This window comes from Leuciscus leuciscus, assembly GCF_965113295.1.
Source record: "Leuciscus leuciscus genome assembly, chromosome: 21".
Lineage (NCBI taxonomy): Eukaryota > Metazoa > Chordata > Actinopteri > Cypriniformes > Leuciscidae > Leuciscus > Leuciscus leuciscus.
The window spans coordinates 36,405,271-36,421,229 of NC_138745.1; the positions used below are offsets into that span (position 1 = coordinate 36,405,271).

At 37.7% G+C, this 15,959-nt stretch overlaps 1 protein-coding gene across 2 annotated transcripts in view; it reads right to left on the reverse strand.

The window, feature by feature from the left end:
• The window catches only part of adamts14 (ADAM metallopeptidase with thrombospondin type 1 motif, 14), an 84,439-nt gene extending 69,219 nt beyond the window's left edge, over positions 1 to 15,220 (reverse strand). Inside the window, exons 1-2 of one of the 2 annotated variants that reach the window (XM_082152401.1) lie at positions 14,842 to 15,220; positions 13,796 to 14,172 (exon numbers count right to left, since the gene is read on the reverse strand). In XM_082152401.1, coding sequence (XP_082008527.1) covers positions 13,796 to 14,172; positions 14,842 to 14,920 — 456 coding nt within the window. In that variant the 5' untranslated portion in view covers positions 14,921 to 15,220. The remainder of the gene's footprint in view (positions 1 to 13,795; positions 14,173 to 14,841) is intronic. The other variant, XM_082152400.1, reaches the window with a different exon arrangement.
• Between the last annotated feature and the right edge of the window lie 739 nt (positions 15,221 to 15,959).

Sequence of the window (15,959 nt, forward strand, 5' to 3'; positions counted from 1 at the left end):
ATGCTGGGAAATAGACATCCCAGCCGTTTCAGTTAAACTTAAGTTCGCCTAAATTAAAATAAATAATTTCATAAAACTCAAAATAACGAAACAGTTCAGTTTACTTAAAATATATCAGTTCTGTGAACTTGAAAGAAAAAGAAAGTGCTAAATACTCATAACAGTTCATTTGACTTAAAAAAGTAAGTTTGTCCTACTCAAACCAATTAATTATTTTGAGCGTTAGGGTTTACAAAGCCGGACTTTGACGGGCCAGTCCATCATTTTCAAAGTTCCAGCAGATTTTTCCCGGCAATAGTTAGAAGAATGTTTAGGGTCATTGTCCTCTCGGAAAATAACAAATGAAACCTCTAAAATATGCCAAGTGTTCTAATCATTTTGGCCACCAGTGTATTGGGATCCGTCACTGGTTTTTAAAGGAGCCTTGTAAGTGCTTTTCTTGATTTTACTTTCTGTTTTGTATGAGTATTGTTTGGTTATCTCTGTGCCGTCTTGACCAGGTCTCCCTGGAAGAAGAGATAGTGAGATCTCAGTGGGATTTACTTGGTTAAATAAAGGATGAATAAATAAATGATCATGTTGAACATCACGCAGGGAAGCTTCACACTCATTAACACAGATTCCAGAAGCCTTTCTCAGCGCTGGCGAACATGACAACATGCTCTCACAGCTCTACTTCATCTCTTCATAATCCCATTAGTCAACACAACAGGAGTAACTACACATCTCTCCGGCGCTCTCCAAATAGACGAGCTTCATATCCAGTGTAATATCGGCCCGGTTTACAGGAACAGTTCAAGCATAAATAACTCTTCTTTCATCATTTAATCACCTCATGTTGTTCCAAACCTGACATGAGGGGGAATAAATGACGACAGAGTTTTTGACAGATTTAACTATTTCTATATTTATTCCGGTGGCCTCGTGTGTATCAGTTTTCCTGGCAGGACATATCCCGGTGGCCTTGACTATACGTCTGTGATGGAAACACAAATAGCCACTTCTCTATACTGGTAATGCTCCTGTTTCCAGCGCACATAAACACATTTAGACCGCACATCATCACTGCTGAATCCATATACAGTACACACGCATAAACTCATGAACTTCACACATGTACTGCAAATCTGTGGGATCTTTGTGCACATCTTACCGCTGTTTTCGCCACAGAATAAAACATTTTAAAAGATAATTGCGACTTTTTATCTCGCAATTCTGACTTTATTTCTCAGAATTGTGTGATATAAAGTCAGAACTGCATGATATACTCACACTTGCGAGTTATAAAGTCAGATTGCGAGTTTATATCTCACAATTCTGACTTTATAACACGCAATTGCGACTTTATATCACGTAATTCTGAGACAAAAAGTCATAATTGTGAGATAAAAAGTCGCAATTACCTTTTTAATTTTTTATTCTGTGGCGGAAACAAGCTTCCATTGAAATCTGATCTAATTCTAGATAAATCATAATAACACGTTTTCCACAGTTGACACTCTTCCAGGAAGCCAGATTAACAGGTTTTCCAATTAATTACGTATAACATGGTTCCTGAGCTGCCATTGGTCGAAAAAACTGAGCGTCCGTTTGCGTTATGTTGAATTTTCTTCAAAAGTACAGCCCGAACAGTGATGTTTGATACACAAACAAATGATTATTATCAACTATTATCAAAATTATTAAATTATTATTTTTAATGAGCCAGTCAAAAGAATTGCAGCTTCGCTCGTGAGTTAGCGTGATGAATCAGATTCACTCCCAGACAGCATTATAGTGTCGGCCCAGATCCGGTACATGTGGATTCAATGCGTACCAGATGTGGGCTGGATCTGGGCCGAGACTATAATGCTGTCTCACTCTAAAATAACACGATTGTTTAATATTTTATTTTGTCACAACTTAAATTAATTGTGTTCAATCAACCTAATATATTTAAAACTGAAGTTTACTTAATTAATTTGTGTGAAAACTACATGAATCATTTTTGTTGACAACTAACTGGGCAGTGGATCTGTAGTTGGAGGGTAAATTTAGGGATTATAGTGTTATTTTATGTGTTTTTCTGTAAATGGAAAGATGTTGTTAGTTAATGTTAGTGTTTAATATTCAGTTATGTTAGAAACTTAGAGGACTTTCTGTAATGTTTTAAAATTTTGTGGTTACCATAATGCAACGCGTTGGCCTAGTGCTTTTTGTCGCTCTCTGCTATTATAGTTTTTCAAGATGGCGGAACGACATGGAAGCCTCCGTGGACCTACCCGTCCCAATCTATATAAAGATAATAAATTCTTCATTTACGAGGGTAAGTCAGATCATTGGCAGAGGTTTGAATATTCATGAATTTATGAATAAAAATATTGATTTTAGATATTAAAATACTTAAAAAACTACACATTGTCCCTTTACACCTCATTCGCAGACCTGCATAAGTAATATTCAATATTACTCTGTAAAAAGTGATTTTAATTTAATTGAACACTAGTAGTTTCTATCATTGGAAATAAATGTAGAGTCAAATTAGCTAAAATGATAATGTTGGCGATTTTAGGCAGGGCAAAAATGTAATTATCTATCAGGAATGACTAAATTAATTTAACTTCATACAACAAGATTACAACAAATCATTTCAAACAAATTAGATTTTGTTGGAAAATTTTTATTAATTTTAGTGGAAAAGTTTTCCTTAATTGAATCAAGTTCGTTCAACAGCTTGGGAGTGAATCATTTTAAATAGTTGACTCCATTACTGAACTGCGAGTCATTTTTCGGTCACGTCTGATTCAAAATGAACCAAGAACCGTTACTGTGATGCTTGGGTTCGCGAGACAAAAGTCTGTTTACTGATTGGTTGTTCAGATGACCACATGTAAATTATACAATAATACCATAATTAATAACGGTATTCTACTATACTTTATTTTGATATGAGGGTTGATTCGAGATAAGTGAAACTTTGTTTAGATGACATGTTGGAACCATAAGCATCAAAATACTTTATTTATTAAAACAGGGAGAAATATTATGGAACAAATACAATCAGGATCAAGAGTGACAGCATCAAATTTGAAATAATTAGCAGTTTGCACTACTAGAAATTAGTAATATGTGTGTGTATGAACATAATAATATATCATAAATTATACTATAAATAAGTTATGAATAATATTAATATTTTATTTATTTAATCATTTTAATTATTGAACTCCCTATAATTGTTTCTCTTGCGTCTGGAGGCCTGTATAGTTCCCTGTGCAGAAAACTGCATTAAATAAACCACTTTCCATCAGAAGAGCGGCGTGAGAGTGGAGATAATGAAGGCTGGCTCCTTCTGAAGCGCTGAAACACAAAAACAAGACTTCTCACTTCTCACTTCTCAGGACCATGTAATCACAGGCGCAAACTAGTGACGGCACATCCAGATTTCCCAGAATTCAGGGAGGTCCGACTGAATCTAGCAACCACAAAGATCTTGGACGCAGAGATACGCTTTCACAGCGCTGCATATCGCCATGCGTTTCTAAACTGGATTTGCTGTGGGTCGACTATGAGACGAGCCTGAGTTACAGACCGAAATAGTCTAGAGATTCAACTGACAGCTGTCACACTCGCTTTTTAAAGGGGTGGTTGATTATGATTTGACTTTTTTAACTTTAGTTAGTGTGTAATGTTGCTGTTTGAGCATAAACAACATCTGCAAAGTTACAACGCTCAAAGTTCAGATCAAAGGGAGAGATTTACTTTTACAGAAATCGCTTTTAAGGACTACAACAAACGGCTGGTAGAGACTACACGAGCTTCCTCCCGGGTTAGTGACATCACCAACCCTAAAATTTACATAAACCCCGCCCACCGGAACATGGTTTATAGATTATCAAGACAGAATATGCTAATCAATGACTAGAAGATAACTACACATCAGCTACATAAATTCATCAACTATTTCATTCTACATGTTGACACTTCTTCTTGAGTCTCTCCATCTTTGCCCGACTCTAGTTTGAAAAAGTTTTTGAAATTTTCATTGCTTGTCTGTGTGAGTGAAAGCTGTTGTAGCTCCGCCCCCTGTGCCGGGAGCAGCAGCTCATTTGCATTTAAAGGGACAGACACAAAAACGGTGCGTTTTTGCTCACCCTCATAAAGTGACAATTTTAACATGCTATATAAAAATATCTGTGGGGTATTTTGAGCTGAAACTTCACACACACACTCTGGAGACATCAGAGACTTATTTTACATCTTGTGAAAAGGGCATTATACCACCGCTTTCGCATGCACATGGCAAACTCAGGCCAGGTTTTGAAGCGTGCATGTTCAGCGTGTCCTCAAGTGCATTCATGGCGATTTATTCAGCAAACTCTCCTGAGGTTTGTAGGGTGGGGGACGCTCTTCGACACACACACACACACACACACACACACCCTGCAAGCCAAGACGTGCTCGTGTTGATGTTGGCGCGCTCTCAATCACACGCTCAGCAGCTGATCTATCTTTACCGTGACAGGCGTGCTTCCTGATCCGAGCCATGAGATGATCTCACCGGCTTGAAGGGGACACCCTGCTATTCATAAAACCTGGAGATGTGCTCTGAAACGCTCCGTAATGCGCATCTCTTATCTGTGCTCACGCCGAGAGCAGCTGTCCGGGCATTCTGGGATTCCTCCATCAGCGACTGCGTGTCCGATGACCCGCTGGACGGAGGTGGATAAAGTGGAACAAACTTTTAATAACATCCTCTCCGTTGCATAAGAGCTCTGATGTGGAGCTGTTCGAGTCCATCGATGCGCTCCGTCAATAACTTCATCACTGAATCCTGTACACTCAGATACAAGTTTGACAGACTGTGGATAACAGCAATTAAACGGATCTATATTGGTTTAGTGTCACACAGCAGTAGAGGTTATCCGTCCAGAAAACATCAAAAACAACCATATTCTATGTTTGCAACTCTCCTTTTTCTACAGTCAAACCAAAGTTTATTCAGACGCCTTCAACATTTCTCACATTATCTCAGTTTATTTGCTATAGTTTAGAAAATGGTAATAAAATATGACAAGAACTCAGTTGAAGAACTCCATCCTTCTGTTAGACTGTCTCACACATGAATTATGTTGAATATCTGTCAGCTGTTAAATTTAACTACACAATTAGATAATACCAGTTTAGCTCAACCAATCACCAAGCAATGCTTCATTTTGTTCAGTCTGTGTGTAAAAAGAGCATTAGCAATTAAAGACAAAACACTTCAGCAAAACATGATCAGCTCAAAGTGTCCCAATCATTTTTGGTCCTAAATGTCACTGGTAGTCACTGTATGAAGAATTTGTGGGTATAATGTGTCACAGTTTACTTTATTTTGCTCTCCTCACTTATATAAATGAACTATAGTGTCCTGCACCTATGATATAAAAAAATATAAAAAATTACAGTACAGGCCAAAAGTTTGGACACATTACTATTTGTAATGTTTTTGAAAGAAGTTTCTTCTGCTCATCAAGCCTGCATTTATTTGATCAAAAATACAGAAAAAAATGTAATATTGTGATATATTATTACAATTTAAAATAATTGGTTTTCAATTTATTATACTTAGTTTAAATTATCATTTATTTCTGTGATCAAAGCTGAATTTTCAGGATCATTACTCCAGTCTATCACATGATCCTTTAGAAATCATTCTAATATGATGATTCATTATCAAAGTTGGAAACAGTTCTGCTGCTTAATATTTTTTCATAACCTGTGATACTTTTTTAGGATACTTTGATGAATAAAAAATTAAAATTAAAAAAATTAAAAAAAGAAGCAAATGTTTTAAAAATAGAAATCTTTTGTAACAGCAATATCCACTACTGGTCAGTCATTTGGGGTCAGTCATTTTTTTTCTTTCTTTTTTTGAAATAAATCAATACTTTTATTCAGCAAGGATGTGTTAAATTGATAAAAAAAAGTGATAGTAAAGAAGATTTATATTATTAGAAAATATTTTTTTATTTTGAATAAATGCAGTTCAGCTTCTTTCAAAAACATAAAAAATAGTGATGTTTCCAAACTCTTGGCCTGTACTGTATATCTGGTGTCTAAATAATATTTGGTTTGACTGTATATGCATTTTCATGCATCTTGCAATTGCAACGTGAGGCATAAAAAATAGGCATATAGAAAACATGTGAAAATCTTGTGCATAAATGCATCTAGCTGTGCAACACTGATTTTGTGTGTTGCTTCTTTCTGAAATGTGTCAAACTGCAAATCATAAAGCAGCAAATGTTCACTGTGCATTCTAGTGGACAAAAGCATGTATTTTAAGCCTTTTGAGCTTGTGTTTCTCTTTCAGCTCAACTACTGTCATGGAAAAGCCACAGAATCTTACTGAGCGATTGTTTTTTTATTGTTCTGTTGCCACCCTGTTACAGCCAAAGCAATGCATTATTTTGTTACCTCGTAACCGCCTTTATAATGTTCATTAATTGGTTTACAGTGATTTTCACCATATTTTCTGCACCAAAACTCTACTTACATAAAAAAATGCCGCAATCTGAGATAAATCTGCATCGTTTGCATGCAGCAGACGCGAGACGTGTAAGAAGAGCTTCAGAGAGACGTTAAAAACCCCGCACACATGTTTCAGCTTTCATAATCGTGTCTGGAAGGCTTCAGTGTTGTCTGATCACATCCTCATGTCCTTCAGCTAAAGAAACACTTCATTGTTGTGGTGCGCAGATGCTTAGTTTACCTGTCGTGTCGATGTGCAGTTCATAAACTGACCAAAGCACTGATAAAACACTTTCAATGAGAATAGAATTAGATTTCATTCTTGGAAGTTGTCTGCAATGGTGTCTGATGCATTTCAAAGAACAAGATGAAGTTTTAAGACATATTTAGTAAAAAAAACTACTTAAATTGAGAACAACTGCAGCTGTTTTATCACCACATTGGATCTCTGTGGGTTTCAGGTGCAATAAAGAATGAGGAAACTAATTTTGTTGGGTTTCTCATCAATAGAAACACGATTTTCAGCGCTGAAGAAACTCGAGCATTAGGTATATTTCAATCTGAATGTAATTAAGCAGCTTTCAAAAAATCAATAAAACAAGTTAGAGTTCTAAACTTTCGTGCTTCACTATAATGAAGGAAACCAGTGCTGAATTCAGACTGGAATACTAATGTGCAGAGGAGCACAAAACACTATGTGAAACATTATGTGCAACCAAACGCATTTTGAAAAGTAAGTAAAAGCTACATTGTTGTCACATGATGACCTCATTACGTGCTTTAGTTCTGAAAGTAGATTCCACTTATTTAATTAAAACAGTTACATTGCATTTCTGAAATCCAATCTGTAAAAGTTTCCATCCAACAGGTGTGAACTATGCTGGTATTCCAGAGTTCTCACGAGAGCACAAGGTGAATTTGCTCAGCGAGTTACTCTGGTGTCCAGTAATGATGCTCATTAAATATGCCCCTCGATCTGAGCTGCACCAATCACATCGGGTTATCTGATATAGGCGGGCCAGAGGCGAGATGACGACAGCGCTGTGACGTCCAAGTCATTAGTAAACATTGCAAGATGGCTCTGGATGAACACCAGTTGTTTGAAACGGCTTCAATGAACGAGTTAGACTTGGCTTTTTATCTAAAACAGGAACAGAAGACGCCGCTCGAGTCGTTCCTTTGCAAGAAGGACGTTTTTGCTGTTTTGCCGACCGGATACGGTAAGAGTCTAATCTCCCAGTTAGCTCCGCTGGTAGCTAAGCGTATGGGGTTTATTGTTGTGATTGGTCGTAGTGTTATCCAACTGCGTGCAGTGAGATTTTCAAATGCATGCTTGGTGCCGCCCCTCGAGCTGGCCGAGCTTCATTAGCTTCATTAGTCAACGCCAGACCATTAATCTTTCAGATTTAGGTCTGGATTTCCAGGCTAGGTGTGAACTGAACTTATGTGCAAAACTGGAATATTACATAAAACATTTGCGAATATATCACCGTTTCCATCACAGGTTAAGAGAACAAAATCGTCAACAAAATCGACACTTCCTGGGAAATTGGTGCAAAATATAAATTGGTGAAAAACTGTGGCATTTTCCCCTCCATCATAAACGAGTGTGTCTCAGAGCGTCAGACGGATGCTGGTGTTCGGGAACACACTCGTGTGTGACGCTTCTGGAGGGAATTAAACCAAATCATTCTGATCACACACTTTGACTCCGGCGTTTCAGAAACACCAAAACCAACATTAGAGACGCTGCGATGTGATTGGTCGGCTGCTTACTCCAGTTATCCAATCACAGCTGACGCTGAGGCAGATCAAGCGATTTATTCAGGAAATGTGTTTCCATCTTAGTTCATGCACAAATCCTATCGAGAAAAAATACCTTAAATTAGCATCTACGTTTTTTATGCTTATTTTTAGAATTTATGCACATCTTGGCGTTTCCATTCAGTGTTTTTAATGTGATATCCCAAAATTCAGAATGAAAATAGGTGAATGGAAACTAATGCATGATGAAAATATGTTTAAAAAAAATCACAGTTCATATAATTAACTTACGTGTTAATCACACTTAAAATATAAGGTCGAATCAAGCATGTTGCATTGTGGGATGCATTATTGAGGACACATTGTGCTCTGTTGCATGTGCACATAAAGACGAATAAAGCAGGTCATCCACATTTTGGGCCCTATTTTAACGATCTGAAACGCAAGTATCAAGCACGAAACGCAAGTAACTTTGTGGGCGGGTCTCAGGCGCTGTTGCTATTATACCGGCGGGATAAATGACTCTTGCTGACCCGACGCAAATCTAACATGGGTTGGTCTGAAGTAGCTTCATTACTCATAGGTGTGGTTTGGGCATAACGTGAAATAAACCAATCAGAGCATCATCTCACATTCCCTTTAAGAGCAGGCACGCTTGTTCCATGGCGGATTGCTATTATAACGGCGGATTTGCCAGACGCACGCCAGGAGCGGTTCACAGCCGAGGAGACCGACGTTCTCGTCAGGGCCGTAAAACACAGAGAAGTGACATTGGGGATGGAGAAACACACCCAAATTAGCTTCGGTTAAACAGGCGTATGATAATTTGGGTACATGTGTAAGCTAGATTTATGCCTATTTTTTCACATCTTCATGAACACAACAATGATTTCCCTCGTGTGGTAATATTTTTCCTTGTAATAATATATGGTTTTCTAAAAATGGGAACTGCTGCTTCTGTGTAGATGAGAGAAGCAAAGTGTATGTGCGTTGTGCTCACGCTACATTGATTATGGCCAAGCATGCGCCCTTAAAATAGCATATGAATAACATGCACAATGCGCCACTGACTTTAGACTAGGTTTCTCCTGGTCAGTGGAGGAATTGTTTTCTGGAACTGCAAAATAGCACCAGGGAACGTTTGCGCCGGAACACGCCTCCTCTTTTCGCTGAACCCCCCCTGGGAGCGCAAGATCATTCCCTAATTTACCGACGTGCGTCTGTGGAGGGAGAAGTCCGCTGTGTGTCGGGTGCAAAACAGGAATGATACATGCGTCGTGTACAAAGTCAATTGCGCTGGGTGCAAGATAGGGCCCTATATGTCGTTAACTATTTTATGTTTATTAACTATTTTATTTCATTAACTGTTTTATTTTATCAACTTTATTTTATTTTAGTAACTTTATTTTGGTAACTTTTCATTTCAAATTTATTTTGATTATTTTATATTATTTTATATAGGGCCCATTCTGTGCGCACAGAACATTTGCATACTATGCACAATATACATACTTATTTCAATTAGAGCCCAAGGCTACTATATTGTGCATAGTATGTGCATAGTGTGATTAACTGTGATACATATTTTCATGATGCATTAGCTGTGTTTGGCATGCTTATTGAAAATACACTCGCACTACTTTACTGTCCTTTTCCACAACAGGTTAAACCAGCTATCAACTATTTAGCGGAGTAATCTTCAATATTTCAAGCTTGCACATCATAAATTATGAATGCCGTTGCTCACTGCTAATTGCACTTTGTAAAACCATTAAATCTGCACAAATACGCACTTCTGCTGCCGTTCATAAACTATATTCTCTTGCACAGAATGACTGTTGTGTTGGGTCCGGCCCGGGACGGTGGCGCAGGAGACAGCGTGTCATTGTCCTGACACTCATTACCTAAGCGAGTAATCGATGTGGCCGTAATGAAAGATCTCATTGTGTGGAACGTGCTGGCGGGACAGAGGCGCTGTGTTCCTCGAGGAAATCACTGCTGTGACGGGGATCGGGTTTCCTTGAAAAAGCACAGCAGTTTTCACTGCCTCCTAAAGCTCTTTGATTAAACTAATAACAGTGAAGAGGAAAACACACACACACACACACACACACACGTTCAGTCACAGACGTGCTGGAGTGTGTCGAGCGGCGTGTGACAACAACAACAACACAAGCACATCACACAGTTAACAGGGAACGCTCTCAGTTATGAGCAAACCTTCTTCCTGTAACATTAATATCTAGTTATCTGGTCTTTAATAATGTTCTCGTAGACGTTAGCACAGAAATGTTATTTATATATCGTTCATGGGACATTTTTTTCAGCATTTTATTTGGACATTCCCCTAACGTTTCACGACTTGTTTCAGAACCTTCAGAGAACATTCAAAAGTAACGTTTCCATAATGTTTGACGAATGATCAAATGGAATGTTTCCTTAATGTCGCATTACCAAGAAAAAAGCTTTTAAAACGTTTAAAAACTGGACGTTTTTTGAACGTTCACAGAACATTCAGAAATAACGTTTTCATAACTTAATGGGAACGTTAGCAGAATATTGTTAGAAAACATTTTGTTAGCTGGGCACTTACACATGGAAGCTTATTTCCACCACAAAATAAGAATATAATAAGGTAATTGAGACTTTTTATTGACTTTTTATGACTTTTTTCTCGGAATTCTGCGTATAGATCTCGCAATTATTACTTTTTGCCCCAGAATTCTGAGTTTACATCTCGAATTATGACTATTTTCTCGGGATTCTGAGTTTATATCTTAAAATTATTACTTTTTTTCTCGGAATTCTGAGTTTACATCGCGTAATTCTTCCTTTTTCTCGGAATTCTGAGTTTACATCTCGAATTATGACAATTTTTCTCGGGATTCTGAGTTTATATCTTAAAATTATGACTTTTTTTCTCTGAATTTTGAGTTTACATCTCGAATTATGACTATTTTCCCGGGATTCTGAGTTTATATCTCGCAATTCACAGAACATTCAGAAATAACGTTTTCATAACTTAGTGGGAACGTTTGCAAAATGTTGTTAGAATACATTTTGTTAGCTGGGCACTTACATATGAAAGCTTCTTTCCACCACAAAATAAGAATATAATAAGGTAATTGAGACTTTTTATTTACTTTTTATGACTTTTTTCTCGGAATTCTGCGTATAGATCTCGCAATTATGACTTTTTTCTCTGGATTCTGAGTTTACATCTCGAATTATGACTATTTTCTCTGGATTCTGAGTTTATATCTTAAAATTATTACTTTTTTTCTCGGAATTCTGAGTTTACATCGCGTAATTCTTCCTTTTTCTCGGAATTTTCAGTTTACATCTCGAATTATGACTATTTTCTTAGGATTCTGAGTTTACATCTCGAATTATGACTATTTTCCCGGGATTCTGAGTTTACATCTCGAATTATGACTATTTTCTCAGGATTCTGAGTTTATATCTTAAAATTATGACTATTTTCTCGGGATTCTGAGCTTAAATCTTAAAATTATGACTTTTTTTCTCGGAATTCTGAGTTTACATCTCGAATTATGACTATTTTCTCGGGATTCTGAGTTTTATATCTCGCAATTATGATTTTTTTCTCTGAATTCTGAGTTTACATCACGTAATTCTTCCTTTTTCTCGGAATTCCCAGTTTACACCTTGCAATTCAGATTTTTTTTCTCTGAATTCTGCGTTTACAACTTGCAATTCTGACTTTTTCCCTAGAATTCCCAGTTTACATCTTGCAATTCTGAATTTTATTTATTTATTTATTTATTTTGACACCTGACCTGACTCCACGCAGAATTCTGAAGTTCCTGACAGAATTCTGAGAAAAAAAGTCAGAATTGCAATTTGTAAACTCACATTTCTGAGAGAAAAAAAAGTCTGAGTAGTGAGATATGAACTGTCAACTGAAAAATGTCAACTGGGAGATAAAAAAAGTTTTAAAAGTTTTCTTCTGTACTGGAAATACTCTTCCACACACACTGGCACGCCACATAACTGTGAGTTTGCGAGACCTGCAGCTGCTTTCTTGCAGTCTGTGTTTTGATTTGAGACTTGTGCACTGAGGAATGATCACTATCGAGGGTGCACTTACTCAGGTTTAAAGGGTCAGAAGAGTTAACTGAATCCATGCATCAGGGGTTTGGGGAGATTTGGGATGGTTTGAGTCTCTGACCTGAACAAATCCTCAAGACAGCAAGTTTCCATAAGAGAACAAAACAAAGCAGACGCCAGAGTCTTCTAGTTCCTGTCCGGACAGTGTGTTGACTGTTGCACAGAACTGATTATGTTTCGGCTGCCAAATTAATGCCTCCTGTCATACTCTGAGTACGTTTGTGTAATGTGACCCTCGGATAAGGAGTTTAGAAGGACAGACTGACATCATTAGTTTGACAAACCAGGAAAGTGAAAGTATGGTCAGTGCCGGTGGGCATGTGAATCTTACGTAAGAGCTGGAAAGATTGGAAACCACAGCCATTCGACAGTTGAACATGTCCGGAGGGCAGCAGATAATCAGTAAACTCAGATTTATACAACAGTTTGAGTGCGCCGTTATAATGAATATAGTATAGCACTGCTGGATGCATCGCTGGCTGTGTCCCGAAACCCAGAGAGCTGCGAACCTGGCATCTTCACTTCTGATGCCCCAAACTACTGTCCATTTCTGGAGCCGTCTTATGATGCCATATGCTGTACATGCACAAACCTCTGTCTATGTTTGGAGAGCAACTATGATGCCCAAAAAAGCTTTATGCTATTATGATGGCCAAAATGAAGGCAAGACACATGGTGTTTTTTCATGCATTGGTCACTTTTGAGATATGTCATTGTTTCAGGCTTGAGAAAAGAAAACATTCAACATACACTTTTAAGTGTTTATTTTATTGCACTTTATCTATTTGCATTTGTAGACTTTAATTACAATACATATCTTTAAAAAATAGTTAGAAAACTCCACTTCAGCCACACTTTTGTTTTATTCCTATCTACAGTGTATCAAAAAAGGTCATTAAAGTTCAAAATTCATGTCTAACTTTGATGAAAGGTTTTGATCCACTTCAAATGTTGACTACTTTATAATCTGATTTTATTTGACACTATTCCTAAAAACATGGTGAAAAATATATATCTTTTAATTTCCTCTGTAAAAACCTTCAACCCACCCAAATATGTAGAAGAGTTTTCAACCTGGCTTCATCCAGTGTTCAAATATCTGTTATGAAAATGTGCAAATGAGTGCATATTTAATTAGAGAATGCCTGATTTGCATATTTAAACAATGCACGGTGATATTGATTAGTTAAACTTTTACCCTGTTCACTGGGGTGTCTTGTCTTTAAAAAAAAATGCTCCACATCTAATTATGCACAAAAATGCAGTTAGTTTGCATCTCGCTGGGTTCTGAGACAAAGCTGCACACACACACACACACACACACACACACACACTTAAGAAGCCCAAGGTTGGCATCATCATCTCACTAGTTTCTGAGACTCGCCCAGTGTGAGCTGTTACTCACCAGTCCATCGCAGTTACTGATGGCCACCGAGGCCCTCGGCATGTCCGTTACATCCCCGGTAAACACACAGTCTCCGAGCATGCGCTCTTTGGCCCGCTCCTCGAAGTCCTCCTGCCACTGAACGAAAGCTCCAGGGGCCACGAGTCTCCTGTTGGCCCTCAGGCGCAAGTGCAGCTCCTTCCCGAACACCGTGACGTTGAAGAACAGCTGCTGCGCGTTGAGGGCCTCGCGAGGCGTCACAGGCGCGTCGCGCGGGACGCGTTTCCTCCCGGATGATGACGCTCTCGCGGAGAGCACGTGAGACACGAACCGGCCGCGCGCGTCCGTGCTGAACGGAACCATCAGGCCGAATTCACTCAACTTACCGGACAGATTCCCTGAGAGAGACAGACAGGGTTTAGTACTGACAGGAGACTGCATAGGGCTACTTATGTAAACATGAGATAAAAGCGATATGCAGAATTAAAATAAATAAATATGAAATGCATGATCAATTAACTAAAAGAAGGGGAAATTAATGTTTTATGAATATAAAAAGTTGTAATGTTATAGGCTATAACGTTTTGTGGTTACACTTTATATATGTATATATATGTATATATATATATATATTTAAGTACTGAGTAATAATAATTAACTAATGTACTTAGGCAACTATAGGGTTAGGATTAAGGTTTGGATTAGTTGCATGCGATTATTTATAATTTATAGTTATTACTGTACTAACATGTACCATATGTATCAATGACACTGTAAAATAATGTGATGCCCTATTTATAGATATGAATGAATATGCATGCACAAATTATTCTCGAGATCCTTGACATTAATAAATAAATATGAAATGCATGATCAACTAACTAAAAGAAGGGGAAAGGAATGTTTTATGATTATAAAAATAGACATATTAATGAGTATGCATGCATAACTTCGCATGCACGCAGAATGTTGACGAGTTCTTTGTTTTTAACTCGCTAAAAGTTCTCGTGAAGAACATCCAGCTGTGGAATATTACTGAAAAACAAAGATAAATCAGCTTCTCTTACCATGAGATTTTGCAGCCTGTCTATAGTCCAGAAATAAGAGGTTTATCGTACAGTACATGAATAGATAAATATAATCCATAGCTGCCAATGCACGAAAGTTTTCTTCTGGAAGTCGACTGTAAACTCTCGTCCTGGACGCGTTTCATGAGGAACAGTGTGTTTGAGAAAGTTGCGCCGAACTGCAGAGCATTGCGAGTGTCACAGAGAGTGTGTGCAGAGTTCTGATGGACTGAAGTGGACTGGACTCACACGGGACGTCCCATCACTGACGACAGCTCGAGCTGAGACCGCCCGAAGCTCCACACACGTCTTTAATGTGCAAATGTGCTTTCGATCAGAGGGAATTCAATGGCTGAAACTAGTTTAATGCATTAGAAAGTCACTGTTGTGCTTTTGTTGAACTCTTTCGCGCATTTACACTGCGGAGGGAAAAGGCAACTTTTGAAAAAGGCATTTAAAGGGACAGTTCACCCAAAAACAAGTTCTGTCATTATTTATTATGCACCCTTAGTTTCCATAAAGCAAGTCATAAAAACAGTATGCACTATATTCCAAGTCACAAACTTTGAAATGCAAAGTCCTTAAAGGGTTATAGTTCACCCAAAAATTAAATGTTGCTCTAAACCCGTAAGACTTGCGTTCATCTTCAGAACACAAACGAAGACCATTGACAGTCTACGCAACTACTACTTTCAAGCCCCAGAAAGTACAGACATCAGTAAAGCACTCCATGTCACTCCAGTGGTTTAACCTCAATTTTATGAAGCGTCGTAAGTGCTTTGTTTGCGCAAAGAAACATAATTTACCACTTTATTTACAAAATATTAATCTCAGTTCACGTACAACATCCGCTCTCGCCTCAACACAAATGCATGCCTTGTGGTGCTCTCATGAACGCACGTTGGAGAATAATATTTTGTAAATAGTGTTAAATTATGTTTTGTTTTTTTTGTTGCATGAAATATAGGCTATTTATTTATTTGTATATTTCACTTTTTTTGTATGTCTGTTTGTTTGGGGTTGAAATGAATGCAAAAAGAACAATGAAAATTAAGATAGGTTTTATTTACTGTATGACATACTGTTAATGGACTTGGCAGTAATTTGATTAGATATAC